Here is a 22,786-nt window from a genome sequence, read left to right as displayed (position 1 = left end):
TTTGGACAAAATTTCGTACTTCTCAAATTTCCATACCTTCCAATATATGAAAATAATGCCTTCCATCTTATCACCAATCTGTATTTATTCTCTCTACTCTTTTATAAGATAATTAGCAATTAATTTTCAAAAATTAGAAAAACAATAAAGTAAAAAATCAAATGTTTTTATAATAAGATTATTAGGGAAAATTATTAGGGAAAAAAACCTCGTCTTATTATATTCTACAGCACTTGTTCTTTTTATTTGTTTTTAATATATTATGTAAATATATTCCAACTATCACAATCTATAAAAAAAATTGAATCATTCTTATCTCTTCAGTTTTTGCTAGAGTAGACTTTAATTTTCCTATTGAAATAATACTCAGAAATTTCGGTTAGAATTTTTGTTTTAGGTGAAGAAGTTGACTAATCACAACTAATCAAAAGATTATTGCATTAGATTAATAATATTGAGAAAATAAACTGAAAAATAAGATATGAAATATGTGAATTAATTTTCATCTAAAAAATTTTCAAACTAAAAGATCAAAAATTTTAACATTCATCTTTTTCATCTATGCCATGTTTTTATAGTGCTCCAAAAGTTTGGAATAAGGTAATGAGATGTAACTGTCAATGCTTTAATTTTATTGTTAATTTCTCATCATATTATGACTTAAAATTATGTAAGTTAAAAGTAATTTAGTTGCAAAAAGAATTTAACCTATCGAATTTAGTTGAATCTATGAATTTAGTCCTATCTCATTACTGAAACTTGTTATGCTATTACTTTTGGTTATAAGTTATATTACACTTTTTTTAGAAAAATTATTCAATTTAAAATAGACATTGAATATTTAAACATATAACAGAAAATCCATTTCCATTTTCTACTAAAAGCAGAAAAAAAAAAAAAAACAAATGAAAAATTTGAAGATGACGGAAGAAAAATATTTTCAGTGTCACCAAATGTTGCACAGTACAAGGGAGGAGAAGAAATCTTTTTTCTCTAATTTATAAGCGAAATTATCAAAATGTACGTTATGATGGAATTATTTTGAATATTTCATTAAAGCGAAACAAGACAAAAGAACTAATTTAATAAATGAATACAAAATTCACTGAAACTTCTCACTTAATTAATCATTTTCGATTTCTTTCAGTTATAATTTTATAAGTTTATCTAAAATATATTTAATAGCAAACTTGTTTTTCCTATTTCATATTTTGAAAATTTTGAATCAATTTTATTCATCTCTCAACAAAAGATATTTAAAAATAACAAATTAAGCTCCTATTTACATACTTCCAAACGAATATTTATAATCTAAATTTTAAATAAATCAAGCACTCTGGACTATTTCGCTAATTTTTAATTAACAGCTATCAACAATTTCTACATTAAATTATGCAATCAATCATTTCAATTAGTTACAATTTTTAAAATTAGCAGCTACATCGTTTCTTGAATGATTGATTTTAATAACGATACACAAGATAACTATATTTTTAATGGTTCCAACAAGCTTAATCATTTACTTTAATTTTGTTATCATTATTAGCAAGTGTTAAATGAGATACTTTGGTGAATTCTTGCAGAAAACTGCAGAAAAGAAAAATTCCAATGATATCAACAATTTTTTTTTTAAATCTCATAAAATTATTCATGTGTATTTCCTTATTCTTCATTCTAAGAATATTTTTTTAAGTAGTTTAAATTAAATCTTTTGAAAAGCTTATGATAATGCTTGTAAAAAGAATAAATATGATTCATTTTTATTTTATAATATAATTTTCTTTCTCATCACTATATTCTTTCCTCTAAATATAATTCATTAATTTTTAGAATTAAAATAATTTTTTTGAAATTTCTTCTCAATAAAATATGCAATTTTTATTCGTGTAAAAATGTTTGCTTGAAAAGTTATTCGTTTTTTCTTGTGTTATAGAAATTTAAACAATTTACATCAAAGAGAGGATCTCAATTTTTCTCGTCTGATTTTTATTCTTTCTTGAAATGATAAATACTTTTTTTTTTCTTTCGGGTTTTACTAAATTCAATGTTAATCTAACTTATTAATTATATTACTGTTTTTCATTATCATTTCAGAAAACAACTACAGTTATAGCAGAAATACAGGGAAATATTTCAAATTATTTCTTCAATGAAGAATGCAAAAAGCATTTGGAAGATTTATTTTTGCCTTATTAATATTCTTTTCAACTGTTATTATCATAAGCAAATTGGATGATGGTACTGCAGTGTGTAATCAATATTATGAAAATGATATTTCACGGTTAGCGTAATGTTTTAGTTTAAAAAATTACTAAATATTTTTTATAAATCATGATTTCTTATCGCTAAATTTTGACATTTGAGCTTACATGATTCTTACATTTGCTTATATGATTTATCACTTTATATGATTCAAAAGAAAGCTAAAATTAATCAAAAAAAAACTGACAATATTGCTCCGATAAGTTTTGTCTATGAAAGATGATGTGCACTATATAAATGACATACATAATACTTCACTAAAATATTTGCACTGTTTAATATATTTTTCATTATAACTAAATATGAGAAAATGAATATATAATTTTGCTAGCATTTTATCTTGAACACAATGGATAGAACAAAAGAAATACTTTCATTAAATATCATTATTATATTTATATTACTAGAATCAATGGCAACTTTTGATTTTGTTATTATCTTATAATTAATTTTCTCACTGATAAATGATTATCATTTTTCATCTTTAGTAAGTGTATATCTTTTATAATCATTACTAAGTTCAGATTATATATATATAAAGATTATTGTGTGTTGCCTTATGTGAGCCATAGCGATATGGAAAGTAATATGAATATATTTGAAAGGATTACGCTAGTTTTACAGATCAGCTACAGCTATTTGAATGATAATATTTTGGAACAGGTATTTACTTCAAGAATAAATTATTGAAATTTAAATGAACTGCGAACGCTAATTACAACTGCAAAATTTTTTAAATATTATTTTCATGGATTTAATTCCACATATCATAGATCTTGTAGTTGCTTTACAAAAACTAGAAAATTAAATTGAACACATTATAAAATGACACTTTGACTTATACAGTAAGACTACTATTTCAAAATGTAATAAATATGATGGATTGCTGTTTTGATTGATTGGTATGAAAAGGTGAAGCAAAAAAAAAAAAGGAGAAATTGATCGAATGATTGTTACACTCAAACAAAAGAAAAAACTAATTTTGCTTAAATAAATAATTAGCTTCAAGCTAACAATTTCATGCAATTGCATTCATTCCTTAAATTTTATTTTTTGTTTGTTTTAACCACAGGATTGAAAAACTTTTGTTTAGAGCTCAAGAAACAATTCATCTACTGTAATGTTTTAGCTTGAATCATGGGATGGTCCAGTGACATTCATGGTAGCAATACCATCAGTACAGGTTTATAAGACGATAGAAAACATTAAAAAAACGGTAAAATTAACGAAATTTTCAAATTAAATTTAACTGCATGTGATTGGGTAATATTAAGATCAATTAAGAGCACAAGATTTTAATTAATTTTACTCTATGACAGCTTTTTCAAATTTTTTTAACTTTCTATGATTTCAGTTGTCACACTTTCCTTCTCACGTGCTCTATAAATTAAGTGCTCACGTGTTATTCCGGTCTAAATATGGATGCAAAAAAGATGTAATTGATAAATTGAATGAAACAAACAGCGGATGGCGATATCCTATTAATGTAGCACGGAATGTAGCAAGGATGGTAAGCAAAGTATATTTATTGAAATAATTTTTGATAGAAATATTTAGCAAAGTAAAAGTAAGTAAGAGATAAACATTTCAATGGAATTATTACATTACTAAGTGTTAATTGGATACGAATGCTGAATTGGTGAACAGTGCGTACAGTTTTGAAATGGATTCATTATTTTAATTTTTAAATTTGTGCTATTTTTTTGATAGTTCCATAATTTCCTTAATTTTAGTTTGTGAAATCAAAATATATATTAATTAGCGATTCGGAATTTATTTTTCCTGAAAAATTTGAATCCAGAATGTGTGCACTTGCACAAAATCAATTGACGCGCAATCCAAAAACAGCACTTGTTGTACGAATATTTGAAGTAAACGATACCATTAAGCAGTAGGTTATAGGTACATTTGTGTAAACTTTTTTTTTTTGCCTTATTTTAAATATTATAATGTCTGATGAATTATGTTATCACACAATCAATTGATTAATTAATTGAAACTACCGTAACAACTCACTACCATGCAGAATACAGTGCATTTCTCCTAACATATATTTTTAAAAAATTTAAAATAATTTTTCCTTCTGATATACAAAACTTAATTTTTTTTTTTTGAAATTTCCACTTTTTTCTTACAAATATATCGTAGAATCTTAGAGGTTTATTTGCTTAGAAAAAAGATGCAAGCCAAGTCGGCTCTTTTTATTATTAATTTTGTTATTATAATCCTATGAAATGTTGATTGAATCACTTTATCATTTTCCTTTTTGAAACAAAAACTTAAGCTCTATTGTACTTTTTTTCACTTTGTTTAAACTTGTAAATTATATAAATATAACACTATAACGTAACTACTTTAAATGTTTATCATTTAGAATGCCACGTAATAAATCAGAACTACGAGAATTATTTTTCAAAGGATTAGCAGTAGAATTTCACGTTCGGTACAATATGAAAGAACATACCATTCCACATTTGGATCAGTGGTTTAATAAACAAGAGAACAAACAGGAAGTCAATATAAATTCTATTTTAAAGTAATGTTTTTTTTTTGAAGAATATATTTTTTTTATAAATTAACTTTTTCAAAACTTTTATAAAAAGAAACTTTCTTTTAAAGCGATTTTAAACAGCTCACAAGTTACAATAAATGTAAACTGCAGAAAAATCTGCTAACATTGACCCACTTTTTTTTCAGATTCTCACGACGTGGTTGGGAACCCCAGTTTGTTTCCCTTAATACCATACCATTGCATGATGAAAATTTCCCATTTTCATTGCGTGATAATACAGTTCTTGTAAGTTATTTTATTTTTCATTGCTTATGTACTAATTAGAAAAAATAGAAATATCGAAAGCGAAAAAAAAGTAACGGTTAAATGCATGCAAACTTATTTTAAGATATTATAAATGAAGAAATAAAAAAGACTTAAATGGTGTAGGAATGGTTTTTTCAAATCTTTGTGTTTTTAGTGTTAACTTTAAATAAATACATTTACTCCTTTAGTTCATAGGAAGTCAACAGGATTTTCCCCAAATAGAATATAATGACTTAGCTTATCATTAAAGATGGTGAATGATAATTAATCACGCTACACTTTTAAGTTTAGAAAGCTACCTTAAGTCTTAAAGAAATCATTTCGTTAACGAAAATAATTAAATTTAATGTTATTAAGATAACTTTAGTACTATACATTTCCTCTCAAAACACTATCTTTACTTGCTATCTGGAGTATTTGACTTAAACAATCCACTCAATTAGCCACTCACTTCATCAACCAATTAGTCAATCATTTCATTTCATCATCCCTTTATAGTAATTGAACTGTTGTTATTTTTTCCTTTAAGAAAGATAATTTATGTTTTTCTCTTAAATCTTTTTGTAAGACATATAAAAAATAAGAGAATAATAAAGTTACATGTAAAAAGTTACATTCGCAAGCTTAAGATACAAATTAAATTGAAAACTAACAACTGTTCGAAAAAATACCAAATTTTTTAAGCAGGTAAATTTGTAATAATATTTGACACAGCAAATATATAACTTTATAACGTATTATGATAATGAATTAATAATAAGTCCTTGCAGCGTTGGGAAATGTGCCGTCAAAACTATACATTTGCATTGGTGAATGATTTATTTATGGTACATCGTGGCATCAAAACAGTAAAAGATCTACCACTTGCCAAGAAACGTCAAAAGCATTCTCGAGCGCAATTTAACATAGCAATAAAACTTTTCAAACAACGCATGGATCATCAGTATCCTGAAACTAAGAAACTCTGCCCCGAATTTGGTGCTTAGCATGAACTATCCAGAATAGTATCAATAGTTTCAAGATGTTTTCTAAAAATATGAGATCAAAATGATTTACATGTGAGTTAACATTGAAATCAACAAATTTTGAGTTTTTAATTAAGTTTGTAATAAGACTTTTTTCCAATTATATCAAAATTGAAATATAATAACGTACACAACTTAGTGCGCCACTCTTTACAGATATGACGTACTTGTGACGAACACAAGCTGTCTAATTATACGTGAATTGTTCCCCGTTAATTTATTATTGTGCAAATCAATAAAATCATAAGAACGTTGGTCATAAATTCTTTTCCTGGCTATTAATGATCTATTGGTAAAACGAATTTATTCTTATCATTAGGGCATTAAATTTTTGAATTACTTCAAAAAGATTAGTAACATAAGTAATTTTTTTATCTAACATTAACATTAGTTCCGGAACATTAATAAGAAAGTTAAGGGTTTTTGAATTTCTTTACAAATCTTCTTGGATTCTGAAGGCAATATTCTGAAAAAAATTATCGTCCGATACTTGATGAAAAACAAATTGCAATTTGCATATACTCCAAATTCTAATATTTATCTGCATTATTAAAAGACAATGATAGATATTGGTGAATGATTAAAGTTTGTTTATAATAACTTTAAAATATAACTTGGACAAGCTGTTATCTGTAGAAGTTTTATAAATAACTTGAATATGTTCCAGGTGTATGAGGTAAGGATGCCTTACCTCATACACCTGGATATGCTACATAATATGAACATGATCAGCAAGACATGACCGGAATATGAGACAAATCAGATTCTCATAACTTTTATGCTCTGATTTTTTTATTTGAACTGCTTGCATATGTTGAATATCATCAAACGTATAATATTTGAGCATTGAAGCAATGCTTCATCTATCAAAAAGTATCAAACAGAATGTACACATTTGCACAGCAAATGATCACTTTTTGTCCTCACTGGTATTTTCCTTCCAAGTGATCCATCTAATCAAATCCTCAAATTTCATTTTGACTTCACCTATTTAGCTCAGAATTAGTGTTGAAAGTTCTACGAACGATGAATTTTCATTATTTTGATTTGACATTTCTTCTTAATTCTAATACACGTTTTGATGGCTGCAGTTTTTAGTACAAAGATATATTTGAAGCAAATGACATTTGATGAAAAATAAAATACCAATTACAAATATTTAAAATTTCTTAATTCCAAAAGTTTTCTAAAAATTAATGAATTTAAGATGTAAATTTTATAGTGCGTATCAAAAATAATCCAGTCTATTTTTTGAAAATTTTTTTTTTTAAATCCTCAGAAAGTTTTCATTTCTCTCACTTTTTCTATTATCAGCTGGAAACAATATTGATCGATTTTTTTTATACTGCCTGAATCCAAATTAATCGACTTCACGAATTTCCTCATTCCTATCATTTTCGACATCGTTTTCCAATTTTAACTACGCTTCATCCGAAAATCCGAGAAATCATATCCATAATATTAGTTGAAATTCATTGTAATATTTGCATCATTCGCATAGCCAAATCGAATAAAATCGAATGTACTTTGCAAAAGCGAATTTATCGAAAATAAAAAAGAACATGTGAGTATGTTTCTCGATTAGTTCATAGAAACTGAGAAGTGCATGAAATATTCTTAGTTGGAGTTAAATAATTTGGATATCGCTAAGTTTCAATGCAATATCAGTTGCATAACATTTTGAAGCGAACGTTAATTTTCAGTTAAGTTAATAATGGATTTGAACAGTTAAGTTTGAGGAGAAAAAAAACAAATTTTTTTGAAATCAAACATAAAATGTGAGAGCAAAAAAATGGATAAATTACGGTAAGCGTTGTAGGAGGGAAGGAAGTTCTCTACATTGATAGTGGTCAATGGCATATAGTGTGGTCAATGACAAATAACAACAGTTAGTGATGGCTAGAGCACATAACCATCTTTCACATTTGGCGTCCTTCATAAAAGCCATAGTTGACTTTTTTATAAAATACAACTCGAAAAGGTTTGTGACATATTTATGATGCGTAATAGCTTAAGAAAATCCCTTGCAGACCGGAATATCTGCTAAATAATCACTTTATTATCACTAAATTAAAATAAATCTTACCTAAGAGGTGAAATTAGTGGAGATTAAAATGTTTCTTCATAACAAACCTCAGTTAGTAAAAAAAAAAAAAAAAAAAAAAAAAAAAACAAGCATGCATCACGACAACCTTCATATTCCGTGATAAAATAATCAAATAACCACTGATCTGCAATCAAATAACCACTGCAATTACAAATACATTTTGATCCCCAAGAAGATAAAATTTTAGTTCTATTAAAACATTTGGTTTTTTTTTTTTGTTCTCTGGAACTGATGCAATTATAGTTAAGAAGAATTTGGAAAAGATATATTATTTGTTCAAACTTTTCTATTGCAGTACTTATCATAATTTGTTGAAAAGTAAGATTGTTGAAGAAAAGAATTTTCCGACTTTATTCTCACAGCACTTTTCATTCAACTAATTTGGTGTATCTTTTATAATCTAAATATGATTATAATCCTCTTTGATTGACATCGTCGCCTCGTAATAGTCATCACTCGCACTGCCAATTTATAGTGACATTACTCGAAACATAATGAGATAATTGTCCATAATGAATTATGCCACTCTCTGTCAAATTCTTGTTGACATAACAAATTGTTCCATCTTTGAAGTTTTTTGTTTTTGAAGCCAATCACAATGAGATGAATTTAAAACGTTGGGAAAATATATCAAATTTGAAAAATATGCTAAATTCATCATTTTGCTGCAAGAAGGCGTGAGAATTATAAACAAAACGAGATCTATTAGATTTCTGAGTGAGATCAAACACATTTCACCTTACACTTCATTTAACAAATTTCAAAATTCACTGAAATTTGGAAAAACTTTCTGATATTCAGATAAACTGATAACCTCAGCAAATGAAGTTTTTTATTAATAATACAATAATATCTTAATAATATTAATAATATTTTACCAATAATATCTTTATCATCACTGACCATTGTCCACTACTTAATCCTTCGATTGCAAGACTTCGAAGGCTGAAAAGTGATTGATTGCATTTACGAAATTCCGAATTGTCAACAACCTTTAAAATGTTACTACAAAAAGAAGAAAACGTAACTTCTTTTACGCAAATGAACGTCATCTGTCCGCTCCAATGCTGTTATTGTTGCCGCTGCGTCACCATTTATGGAAACGAATTGAGGAGTGAGTGCTTCCATGGTTTTACTTCTTGCACAGTGCGCGTTTCTTGCAGCAAAGCGCATGACTACAATAATTTGAGTGATAAAGAGGTGTCTACCCTATATAGTTGGTCATGTTTCTGACTTAGTAGCATGGCTGGCCTCAATTTTGGTAAACAAAAGCAATAATAGTTTTACAAATTGTAACTTTTTAGACGCTGTCCACAAAACTAGTTATATTTGGAAGATGAGTATTGGATAAATGATTTCTCACTTAAAACTAGAATACTTTTATATTTCTCAAACAGGCATTCAAATAAGACAATTTTTAATCTATGAATTTCTATCTCACAGATTTAATGCAAAATTATTTCGATTATTTCAACGTATTACTAAACTTCAAAAAAAAAAACTTCACAAAAACTGTTTATAGAAAAGCTTGCAGGAAACACTTTAATTGGTTATACTAATTTCTATCACATTCCATATATGATAATAGTATTACAGCAAAAATTTCAACTTATATTTCAAACTCAGTCGCATCCAAAATTTATGATTTCTCATATTGTTTTAAGTGGATCTCACAATAGTAGTACTGGTAAAAGAAGGTCTTCTGCATAGGATTCCTCGATTAATTGGTCGATGTTAACTTTTGTCGTATTTTTTCTAATTTGATTCCTAAAACATCATATCACATCATACATTAAGATTTCTGAATTTTATAGCTATCTGAATTACTTTTTAATCATATCTTATTTCAATCTCAAATTTAAGAGCCTGAGTTATCAGAAAGGCCATTTTGCTGACAAGAGTATCAAAAGCTTGTACTGTTTTTTTTTTTTTTTTGATAACTCTAGAGGAATACTAAACAGTTAAATTAGTTTAAAAATACTTGAAATATGAGCACATTCCACTAGATTATATTCTGGAGGGCTAATGTTGCAAGCCTTTCGGAACAAATCTGCAAAGGATTGGTATAATCACAAACAGGTACTACTTGCAGTCTTCCAATCTGTCAGCCATTCTTATAAGCAGTTGAAATCATGTGAAAAATCGACCCCCACTGTATATGTAAAGGTCTTTCAAAAGTAAGAGATCTTTACTCACATCGACAACCTGCAACCATTTCCAATCAAATTTCCGTACAAGTAACTACTTGCGATATTATATTTGAAATTATCTAATAATTATTATAACGTCGCTCAGTAAATGTTCGTTCCGACTATTCGTTTGTGTCAACCGACAAACTATTGTCGAGCATTATTGGGAACTAACAGAAGTTCAATTATTTATTTTCGTGTCATAAATTTACTTTAAATTTACTTAACCTTTTATTGAAGTATTTCATAGATTCAAGCTTACGACGTTAATAAGTTGTATTGATAATACCCAATGTCACTAAATAACTTCGGCTACTAATCTTTTTCTATCACTGAGCATATCTGAGCAATTTTTCGGAAGAAAATAGAAGTAGAAATTATGTTCAAATGATTCTATCAAAGCTAGAAGCATTGATCGAGTTATTTTTACTTTTTTTGCGACTAGGGTGCGGTTCGTTTGCAAATTTCGTAGTAGCATTCGCTATTGGTACCATATTATATTAAATCATATTCTCTCAGCTTCTTTATAGAGTAACAAAATGAGATCGTATGCAAGCCTCCTATTATCACATTGAATTTAGTTCTTATTTTAGTAATGAGCCGCGTATAGTTGAAGTTTTTTTTATTTAAATCATACTCTATTGCCACTTATCACTTTCTACTACCACCACTTATCACTTTCTACTACACTTTCTACTACCACCTATATAACCACCTGCTGCTATTTGCATCCAGTTTTTGTGACAGAAATGCCCAAATTTCAGGTAACTATCAAGAAAGCGTTCACGGCTCATTACTAAAATAAGAACTAAATTCAATGTGATAAAGCAAAAACTGTATGTCAAGAGAGAGAGAGATTCGACTTCTTCATGCATTTGATTTCCGTAAATATTACTGCCGTTAATCCTGTTCATCATGTCATCGTTATCGTTCTAAGTAATTTTTGGTAAACTTTTATTTTCCTGAAATTTTGTTCAATAGTTATATTATTTGACTTTTGCTTAGTGTAGTCAACGCAACATACGAATTTATAAATATTGCGTAATGTTGGTAAAATGCATGAACAACTTATGGCCAATCGATGATACGTCAACGCTTCTCAGTCAATTTAACTAAAATTTCGATTGTTAATATTCGTTTCAGTTGTGTGGAACTCTCAAACACAGAAACAATCTGAACATTGTTGCATGTCATGCTGCATGCAAATGTAAATATTTCATAATGATTTGTATCGATGATATGATTCATGTAACAAACATTTTCTTTGTTTTATCCTTGCATCATTTCTTTTGTTGTATCCTTTTATTAGTTCATCAAATGATTACAAAATGAAAATAGAATCGACTGCGTTGGAATTTGACTTCGAAAATGTTGACGATAAAGATTTCAATTCTTTCAATAACAGACATCACCAAATTTAAGGAAACAAAAGTTTTGTGTTTTTGTGAAGGATGCATAACTATTCTGAGCAAAATAGCATTATGATAATAAAAACTGAAATGACTTCTCGCCAAAAAAAGTTTATGCACTTATTCAAGATTCGTTTAAATCTCGTTCTACCTTTCGTCGATCCTAGATTTGAGAGCGTATGTGCAATTCCAGCATGATACAATTGCTCATGTCATCGCTGAATAAGCAGTTCAATTATGGAAATATGATTTGAGAGATATATTGGATGTAAGTTACTCTCTTTGATGCTTCGTTGAATATAATTTTAATTTCCTTATATTTGGAAAGAGCTTCATTGGTTCTTTTGGTTAGTATTATAATATTGTCGACATGGAGATTTTTCCTTATCTCGAGCACAATTTTGCTTTTATAAGTTTCCAAATGATAATTTGAGAGTAGTCAAATTTGCTTATAAAAAATCAAATTTGTTTATGACGTCAAAATATTGTAAAGGTTTTCTAAGCTATAGTCATTTGAGAAGATATTTCTTTGAGAAGCTACAATATTAAAACCCATCTCTTACCATTTAAAGAGTAAAGATTATATAAGAGCTTCTTACTCAACAATCGTGCCCTTGTTACAAATCAGTGTCCACTATACAAAGATTGAAATTCTTTATCTTCATCAGTTCGTCTATACCAATTCACAATAACTCTTCAGCACGCAAAAGTCCAATTCGACTCTAAGCCATAAGCTACATTCACACTAAACTCCAAATTTCACAACACGGATCCCATAGACTATTTTTGCCATTAATAGCCAACATTTAGGTATAAATAATAAGAAAGAGAGGGAAAAAAGGATAACGAATGCTTCCGATCTTTCGATTGTTGTACGATGTTTAATAATAATTTTAAGTAAATGAAAATATGTTTATTACATAAATTATTGGCTTACAGCCATAATTAAAAAGCCAGTAAAATTTAAATTTGTAAAATCCAAAAATATCAATGTATAAGTTAGGGAACACCGATATGTACATGACATCAAAATCCCCACCAAAAGCTCTCTCATTCAATAATACTGCCTATGAGTGATTTCACGATAAGTAGAACAAAGGAATTTTCTAGATTTGAGTGATCGTCAATGATCATTCCTTTACTTTTGTGTTTTTCATTAATACATAATTATCACTAATAAGTTCTATGCATTGCTTAATAGCATTATGATAATAAAAACTGAAATGACTTCTCGCCAAACTTTTCTGAGCAAAATATAGTGGCGATGAAATTAATCGGATGCATACAATTGAAACAAAAAAATTACTCAAAGATATAACAATAATTCCAGTTGAAATTTAAAAATCTTATTATTGTCTTCTTTGCTCTAAATTTAACTATTATTCACGTATTATAATTTTATTGCTATAAGGAGGATTAAGAAAGCCTTACAAAATGAAACTGCACTTTTAGGGCAAATTATAAGTAAACAAGGAGTAACGATGCGATTGAAAATTCCTGAAACTTTTCCTAAGTCTCTGCTAATGACATTGTATTTTGTCTCTGCGGGACGTTTCAGCATTGATACTTTAATGAAAGAAAATTATGGATTTAAATGTAATCGCTGAAGTCAAAGGTTGATAAACTTCAAAGTTACAAATGAATTGAATTAAAAATTTTAATTTTCAGCATTTACTATAGAGGATCTGAATAAAATAAAAATGTAGAGTGTGCAGCATAAAGCATAAAGGGTTTCTGATCAGTTTCGTTTCCCTTTCAGATTAAATAATTTTTGCTCAATGGAAATGATCCCAACTCTAAAAAAATATCTTTGGCTAAAAAAAGCAAAGCTTATTAAACCTTCAGTCAGAATCGACTCCAAACTGGTGCTATCAAGCACATTGAAATCATTAGAGAACTCATTGCTAAAGTCGTCTCATGCAGTGGTCGAGTTTAGTAGAGAGATAGTTAAATTCTAAGGTGAAGTACTGAATTTTTGAAATGACAGAAATATTCAAATGGAAGCTTTTATTTCACATTCATCAGCTGTCAATTTAATAATAGGGAAATTAGAATGAAACGGAAAAAGTATGAGTAATGATGCAAATGAGACAGATTAAAAACTGTTTGAACCTTGGTCGTTTAATTCCAGCCAATTTCAAATAAAAACTTTCATTCGAGTATTTTTGTCATTTGGAAAATTCATTATTTCACCTCGCTCTTCATTTCAATGATACAAATCATTTGGTTCAGCTTTTTGCTTTGCATCGTTTTGGCTAAGAATGGAAGTATCTCTCCGCTAAATCTCGACATCGATGACATCACATGGGATGACTGTAGCAATGGGTACTTCTCAACTAGTTCCAATATCCTTGATAATAGCAATTTGGAATCGATTCTGGGTTCAGGCATGGATATTCATAACAACGAACTAGAAATTTCTGCTGAGAATTTGCAAAATAGCATTTCATTTCATTCTTCGCACTTCGATTTTACTGATTTGTGGAAAAATGAACACAGAAGCAATGAGGATTCGAAAATCGAAACCGTTCCAATCACAACAGGAAATTACCAGTTGCAAGAATTATCGAGAACAGATGGCGAGAATATGCATGCTAGTATTTCGTCCGATCCTCTGCACTTCTTAGATTTCACTCATTTCCACAAAATTGAAGATGCAAGCACTGAACAACTCGAAAGAAAAACTGATCTCGTTAATGCAAAAAACTTGGAGTTATTTGTTCTACAAAATCCCACCATTACAGGTAACACTAAACTATTGTTTGCAGTATATGCTTGCAATTTAATCTCAATTTTCCAAATTACATCAATTAATTACCAAATGATATGTGAATGCAAAAAAAAAAACAAATGTTATAAGACGGTTTTTCAGATGAGAAAAATTACGTGTGTCCCCATGTCGGGTGTACTATGAAAACTAAGAACTACAACGAATACATAGCTCACAGGAAAACGCACCCCAAACCTTTTATTTATGAATGCAAAGTGCCCGGTTGTGGGTTAATATTTAATTATCGTTCATCGTTGTTCAGTCATCGGCAGACACACGAACTTAAGCCTGAATGTGAAAACTGTGGCAGAATTTTCAGCTGTAAGAATAGTCTGAGTAATCACAGAAAGCACTGCACGAAAACCACACGTTAGTTTCCCAAATTTAACAAGATTTAAATATGTTTATCTACTGGATGAAATGCACGTGAAAATGTGCTGAGAAACATCCGCTGTATAGGAATACAAAATTCAGTAAGTACTAGGACATTTATTTAATCACGACAAAGAGATACATCTTTCTTGTTTATGTTTAACATAAAAACTATAAATAGTATCTGTTCTTCTAAGAATCCGATAAATTTACAAACTATTTTCTTAAGAGGTTTTTTGCTTTTACGTGAAATTGTGGATATGAATAGTAAAGAATAAGAACTTGACCTGATCTTGTCGTAGCAGAAAATCTACTGTTACATTTTTTTGTTTAAATGCAGGAAAAACAAGTAAAGAACTGTGCCTAAGCTATATTATCACAAAATTTTTGTAATCAGGTTTCAAACTACGTAAGTTAATTAACAACTAGAATTATAAAGGCATATTGTAAGAGAATTTTTCAGATAAGAAAAATTACGAGTGTCCCCATGTCGGATGTACTATGAAAACAAAGTGTCACCAGGAATACATAGCTCACAGAAGAACGCATCCCAAACCTTTTACTTATGAATGCAGAGTGCCCGGTTGTGGACGAACATTCAGTAATCCATCAACATTAGTCAATCACCAGAAAACACATGGACCTAACGTTCAGTGCGAAAATTGTGGCAAAAATTTCAACTGTAAGAGTAATCTGAGGTCTCACATTGTACGAAAGCATTGTATGAAATCTCCACGTTAGTTTCACAAATTTAGCAGAACTTCAAACATATTTGTGTGGCTCAAGTGAAATGCACATGAAAATGTGCTGAGAAGCATCCGTGACCGTAATACAAAATTCAGTAAATAATGCGATGCAGAAAATTTTAAGAAGCACTGATTTTTTCTTTTAAGTCAAATTTCTGCAAATTTTCATTTCTTTTAGTCTTTTGGGAGGCGACACCTAAAATATTCATTCTAGCCGTAACAGAAAGCAAATAACATTTCTGGTGCTATCATCACAGTGATGCAGAAATTTTACAATTTTATTGGTATTCTTAAATGAAAGTCGTATTTTAATCTGTTGAAACATATTACTCTCATAAATTACCCTCATAAAACTAAAGATTATTTAACGTACGGAACCGTTTATCTTGGATATGTCCTTCTAATGGATTGCGAACGTGATCGACGACACTATGTCAGGTTGATCTCTCTTTCTGCACGGCTACTTTTTTCTGTTTGTGTACATTTACTAAGAACCAAGTACGACCATAATTGATTGTATTTTTCATATCACGTTCGTAGGCAAATACTACGAACTTAAAAGCATATTTGCGATGTGATCGTGATGTAATTATGGTTATCAGCGAATACAATTTTCACAACCATTTTTGAAATTTTTTGTATCCTTGGTGATATTAGAAATTGGTTATCACCCAACTGAATTGAAACTACTCAATTAAAATAACTAATTAATCAAATAAGAAATATTTCTTTGACTTTTTTTGCCGTTTTTTGAGAATCACAAAATGAAAATTGGAATCAATCGAGAAATTTAAATTTACTCAAGCACATTATTGGTGTTATAATGTCAATGTAAGCAATTAAACAGCTTAAACAGCTTAAGTTCCTCATATTATATCAACATCAATAAAATTGTCCACTTCTATAGCAAAAGGACGGTTAAACAGTACTTCTTTACCATTTATACAACAAAAGGACGATTAAGCAGTGTAAAGGAAATAGCGCTAACAATAAACTTATCAGAAAACATAGCGAGCAAGCTTATTTTTATGATAAAATTATACCACTGATCTACCTAACTTTTAAGTTTCGGTAATGGTATTCCCTTAAGTTTGCGAAGAAAATAATTTCATTGAATTCATGAGATTCAACTTCTTCATGCGTTTGATTTCCGTAAATATCACTGCCGTTAATCCTGTTCATCATGTTAGCGTTATCTCTTCACTGAAGTTCTAAATAATTTTTGATGAACTTTTATTTTCCTGAAATTTTTTTCAATAGCCATATTCTTTGACTTTTGCTTAGATAAAAGATAAAAAGTTTATAAAGAAGTTTGTAAGAAAAAAAGGGTAAAATGCTTATAAAGCTTCGCAAAAAAATCGTAAATTTTTCGTAGATTTTTGTAAAATATACTTACCAGTCAATTTAAATGAAAACTCAACTGGCACATTTAATTGTTCGTATGCAACGGCGAAATTGTTTTCACTAGTAAAACATTCAAAAATATACAAAAAAAAAAAAAAAAAAAAGAAAAAAAAAACAGGTATAAGTACTCGGAAATAACTTGAAGTTGCTTTTTTAGCCAAAAAATATTTCTTTAGATTGGTGTCATTGCCATTCAGCAAAGATTATTCAATCTGAAAATGAAATTGATCAAAAACTCACTCTATATTTGCTGCACATTCCGCAAATTTTTTGAGGTTCTGCATAGCAATCCGTAAATCCTGAAAATTCAAAATTCCAATTCGATTCATTTGCAACGTTGAAACTTATCAATCTTTGACTTCACCGATTCAATTCATTTGCAACTTTGAATCTTATCAGTCTTTAACTTGCATGAAAAATTAAACTCATACAGCCATCAATTGTTACTTGTTGTGCAATTCCTGATAATTAATATATTTTTCATTAATTTATCATTTTTTCATAAACTCATGTGTATGGCTAGTACATATGAAAGAACTATCACATAGTGTAATTAATTTTTCATAACCAATAAAAATTTAAGTTTTTTCTAATGCTTCTTCAGCTGCATAACCGCTTTGACATACATCACTCAAAGCAATGAATCTTCTATCTTCATTGGTGTTCACCAAGTTACGAATTGCTCCCATCAAAGATATGGTTATTCTAAGATTAGAATTGCTTGCTATACTTATTGGAGTACGCTACTTAATTTGTTATTAAACAAATGGAAACAGAACGTTATCTTGTGGTTTGCCTCTATATGTGCATTATTACATTGGAGACAAAATTGTTCTCGTCTACTACCGAAATTCATTCAAATCTTGTCGAAGAAATAGCAGTAGCCAAATTCTCATATTGATATATTTTAGACGAAAATAATAACCCTGTCATTGAAAACTTAAAAAATTGTTAATTTTGGGAGAGATTTAACTCAGTAGGATGCAGATGTTAATGTGGTAACACAGGAATATAATATTCCTTTATCAATAAAAGCAATAAATTTGATAGAGACGTAGGTACAAGTAGTGGAAATCCCCTTTTGTGGTCGAATTACTCTCTAATTGAATTTTCCTGGCTCTTGGTAAAAACATACACTTCAACTGAATATGAGTGATCTTCTTAACTAGCAAGCAGCATGCATAATAAACAAAGTACATGAATTACTAGAAGTTGGCCTGCCGAAAGAGTAATTAGTCTAACAAAGAGCTGTTAGGAGGTCAACTATGTAAAAGTTGACCTCGTAGATTCAAACATAATTTACAATTATGTTTGAATGACACAGGAATGAGGTTAACTAAGTGAGTCGACCTTATTGTTGATACCATGCAAACTCCGTGTAATATTGTGTAAAGCCTAAATATAAGATTGGGAATAAGGAGTTTAAAGTATAAAGATTATTTCGAGAAAAGTTCATAGAACGTATTTCTTACTCATATTCCCTACTCTCAAATAATATTTTAGAGTTTCGCGATATTAAAAAAACTGGACAAACCTGCCGAAATATCCAGAAGAGGACTTTCTCCTCTTCAACTTGCAAAATTTGAACCATGGTAGAAAGGACTGAGATAGTTAACCGAAAATGAAAGTGGCCAGTCTGGGAATTTAATGAAGATCATGGTGAATATGTTCTCCGATACAATCTCAGTTAAATTTCTTCCAATATAATCACAGTTGCGTATTATTTTGCAGCAAAGGTTAATTTTGCATAAGTTTTCAGTTAATAGTGGATTTGAACGGAAGCTTTGTTAAGTTTGAGGAAAAAAAAAAACAAATTTTTTTGAAATTGTGAGAGCGAAAAAATGGATAAATTACGGTAAGCGTTTTAAGAGGGAAATAAGTTCTCTACATTGATAATGGTCAATAATTAGAATTAAAATTAGAATACTTTTATATTTCTCCAACAGGCATTCAAATAAGACAGTTTTTAATCTATGAATTTCTATCTCACAGATTTAATGCAAAATTATTTCGATTATTTTAACGTATTACTAAACTGCGAAAAAAACTACGCAAATTCATCAGTTCATACGAAATGCTTCACAAAAACTGTTCGTAGAAAAGCACCGCTTGCAGGAAACACTTTAATTGGTTATACTAATTTCTATCACATTCCATATATGATAATAGTATTACAGCAAAAATTTCAACTTATATTTCAAACTCAGTCGCATCCAAAATTTATGATTTCTCATATTGTTTTAGGTGGATCTCACACCACAGTAGTTGTCGTAAAAAAAACGGAAGAAAATTGTTAATTGACAAAAACCCTTTGTTAGCAAAAACCCTTCGTTAGCAAAAATCCTTTGTTAGCAATCTTTGTTTCACATCATTTAAATGTCCTCGGCCGGATATGTGGTTAGTTCAGTTCTGTATATAAACCAACCGTCCTCCATTACAGTTATGCATTCGACATTTTGGGGTGATTTTTGATATTATTTTAGTGTTTTATAATTATATTATATCTTTCGTTACGCGTTGTTATAATGTTGATTTGTCGGTTTAATTACCCAACTTTGAGGCAAAATAAAATATCTGGCAGTCAATACATTCGAGGACAGTAGTACTAGTAAAAGAAAATCTTCTGCATAAGATTCCTCGATCAATTAGTCGATGTCAACTTTTGTCATACTTTTTCTAATTTGATTCTGAAAACATCATATGTCATCATACAATAAGATTTCCGAATTTCATAGCTACTATTTAATTATACTTTATTCCAACCTCAAATTTAATTATAAATAATTCATTATTATAATGAAAATAAAAACTGAGTTGGAAAGTATTCCAAAAATTGTTATTTTGATTAACCAATCAACCGAAGGAGCAAAGAGTTCCACAGGAAACTGAGGTACATGTAAATGGAATTCTACATTGCAATGTTGGTAGTCACGTACGTACATTGAACTGTTCCATTAGTGCTTTTTCCGCATCATTTTAAAGATCCATTACACTGAGCACGTGACTATATAATCGTTCTTAACAAATGGGAATTGAGGCTATGGTAAGGTCACGTCTTCAGATGGAAGACCATCGTCTCGTTCAGATCTTGCTGTACGGTGGACTCGTCACAACAATAGATAGACGTGTCCTGAAAAAGAGGTACAAGTGCTGCTGCTTGAACAATCAACCTGAAAGATGTCAACTAATGTCAGTAATTCACTCTTGTCTTTAATCGAGCAATTTTTTTAATCATAGTGCAGCCACCATCGTTGAAAACGCATTAAGTGAACTGTCTCATGAAGAAAAGACAGCTTATTAAGGATTGAATCTCATTATCATGTGACCTTCTCTTTTTGCTGTAAGTTTATTGCTTGGTAAGAACGAAATATAATGTGCTTACCTATAAGATAAGATGGACAATAGTATAATCAATTAAATGTTTCCTGCAACTTTTTCCTATAAATGATGTTCGTTGAAGTGAATATTTTGTATAAATGATGTTCGTTGAAGTGAATATTTTGTATGAATTGTGAATTTGAGTATTCCTTTCGTAGTTTCGTAAGAATTGTTTGAATACTTAGTGAAGCATAGTAACCACTGCCACATTTCAATAAGATGAATTACTCTATGCTTGCTTAGTGAAGGATGAAAGGAGATTGTAGGAAACTGATCAGTAGGAAAAGAAATTATGGGAATGACACCGGGAAGCCCTAAAATGTCAGAAACATCAGTGATTAAAAATTTTGCATAGTGAGCCGATTGAGAGCTCGTGCTATTTTTAACAACTCTGGAGAAATATTAAACAGTTAAATTAGTTCGAAAATACTTGAAATTCCGCTAAAATAATAAATTTGTGCTTAATTTACTATATTTTAATCAGAAATGTACGATTAAATTCTGTTCCGTGCTATAGCTCCGGAGTTAGCGCTAATGTTGCAAGCTTTCCGGAACAAGTCGACTTGGTATCACCATAGATAAAAGGTTGGTATCGGCATATACAGATGCATACATGGCGTTTCGGAAAAAAGATGATTGTCATCATCAGTAGATTTAAAATTAAAAAAAAAAAAAAACTTTTGAAATGATATTATACGACCACTTCAAAAATTTATTTTTTAAACGTGTTTTTTTTTAATCGGTCAAGTAAAGGTGCGCAATTAAATTGCCAAAATTTCATTTCGGTATGAGTTTAAAATGTTATAAAAAGTCATACGACAGTGACTAAATTTAACTGTAACCATATTAAAAAATAAATATAACATTCATTTTTTTTTTTTAAAAAAAACAATAGGTGTGAATTTTCAGTACGTGAGGATCTAGAGCAAATAATTCAGGACGACCAATCTGCTTTTCAAAAAAATATAAAGTAGGATAGTATGTTTTTCGCAAATATATTGTATTAGAGTTCTCAATTGGTACTTGATGAGGGTGAGCAATCGCGACAAGTGAAATACGACTGGACCGACACAGGACTGGGTAAGAAGGTTAAAAGACTCTTCGTTTCAGATAAGAGCGAAGTAGCTAATGAATGAAAGGATACAAATTTAAAACTATCTCATCGAATATTTGTTAGAGAAATATAAAACTGGTTTAGTTTTAAATGAAAAACCATTTATCCAACATTCATCTTCCAATTACAACAAGTATATGTGTATGTATGGTGCCTAATCTTAACAAAGAATATATGAAATGCTTAATTTGTTATATATTGCTTTCAGTTTATTATCACTATTTTCCAATCTGACAGATTCAATGGTTAAAAGATTGTAAACTGTTTAGCTTTCTTATAAACCAATTCTATTTACAATCTTCCAATCCGTCGTCAGTCATTCTTACAAGCAATTAACATAACTCTTAATATATAGGTAAACATCATTCAAGAATAATAGATCTTTATTCAAATCATTGTAATCGTGCGCTTTTTGTTAGTCAATATGCATTTTATAAGATTAAATTCACTATCCTAGCAAGCTTCATATCAGTACCCACTCTACATCCTATCAATCTCTATTTAACGACAACCTAAATCTCATACAAGGCTTCACGTAATCATGACGGAGCTGCACTTCAATGTTTTTGTTTACTTTTGTTGTAGCAAACGCATTTCATGAATGTTTCGAGTATTTCTTTTGACTTTTTTCTTATTTTCAGCTTTGATGAATTTCATGAATGTTTCGAGGTTTACATGATTGTTAGGAATTACTCGTATAGAATAGCTAGTTTTCAGCTTCTCCGAGATTGTGAAGTCAGTCGCTTTAAATATGAATATGCAGTGTTCCATTGCATTTATTATGAGATCCTACGTAAAAGAGTTTGATTAATATTATTAATATGAGAGCAATAATCCTTGCATTTAAACACTAAAGCCATATAACTCTGCACAATTGATAGTTACACAATTGTCAAATAGCCGATTAATTTGTTTAAAAAAATTGGAATTTGAAAAAACAATAACTGTGAATTTTCAGTAACGTTTGTGTTAACGTCGTCGTTATTCCCAATGACTAAGTCGTATACGTCAAAGTTCTGAGAAAATTTGCATAAACTTTTGTTTTCTTAAGAATTCTCGAAAGCTCATCTTTAACGTCTCATTCAATACGATCACGATAGCAAATGATTTCACAAAAATTGCCACAAGTAATCAGAGATGTTGCTAATAATATGAATTTATAGACAATTCAAAAGAGTAGTAAAAAAGTCAA

The 22,786-nt window shown here is 29.4% G+C and overlaps 3 protein-coding genes across 4 annotated transcripts; all 3 read left to right on the top strand.

The window, feature by feature from the left end:
- Positions 1–2,156: 2,156 nt before the first annotated feature.
- Positions 2,157–6,066, top strand: Bm4936 (the record flags this gene model as incomplete). 2 transcript variants are annotated; one of them, XM_001894227.2, is made up of 8 exons in its annotated part: positions 2,157–2,281; positions 2,787–2,925; positions 3,392–3,478; positions 3,617–3,772; positions 3,996–4,153; positions 4,637–4,798; positions 4,960–5,059; positions 5,851–6,066. In XM_001894227.2, 8 exons carry the CDS (start codon positions 2,157–2,159, stop codon positions 6,064–6,066), a joined length of 1,143 nt encoding a protein of 380 aa, XP_001894262.2. The 2 variants fall into 2 exon arrangements, with proteins under 2 accessions (XP_001894262.2, XP_042932460.1); XM_043076526.1 differs by having other exon boundaries at positions 3,617–3,781.
- Positions 6,067–10,788: 4,722 nt separating this feature from the next.
- Positions 10,789–13,417, top strand: Bm17361 (Uncharacterized protein; the record flags this gene model as incomplete). The annotated part of the gene is made up of 2 exons (XM_043076525.1): positions 10,789–10,888; positions 13,263–13,417. 2 exons carry the CDS (start codon positions 10,789–10,791, stop codon positions 13,415–13,417), a joined length of 255 nt encoding a protein of 84 aa, XP_042932459.1.
- A 602-nt stretch (positions 13,418–14,019) lies between these two features.
- Positions 14,020–15,693, top strand: Bm10647 (Zinc finger, C2H2 type family protein; the record flags this gene model as incomplete). The annotated part of the gene is made up of 2 exons (XM_043076524.1): positions 14,020–14,554; positions 15,416–15,693. 2 exons carry the CDS (start codon positions 14,020–14,022, stop codon positions 15,691–15,693), a joined length of 813 nt encoding a protein of 270 aa, XP_042932458.1.
- Positions 15,694–22,786: the final 7,093 nt, after the last annotated feature.

Source organism: Brugia malayi, assembly GCF_000002995.4.
Source record: "Brugia malayi strain FR3 genome assembly, contig: Bm_v4_Chr1_scaffold_001, whole genome shotgun sequence".
NCBI classification, from domain to species: domain Eukaryota; kingdom Metazoa; phylum Nematoda; class Chromadorea; order Rhabditida; family Onchocercidae; genus Brugia; species Brugia malayi.
Note: the sequence above shows the minus strand (reverse complement) of the source record. Positions and strands in the feature narration are given on the sequence as shown.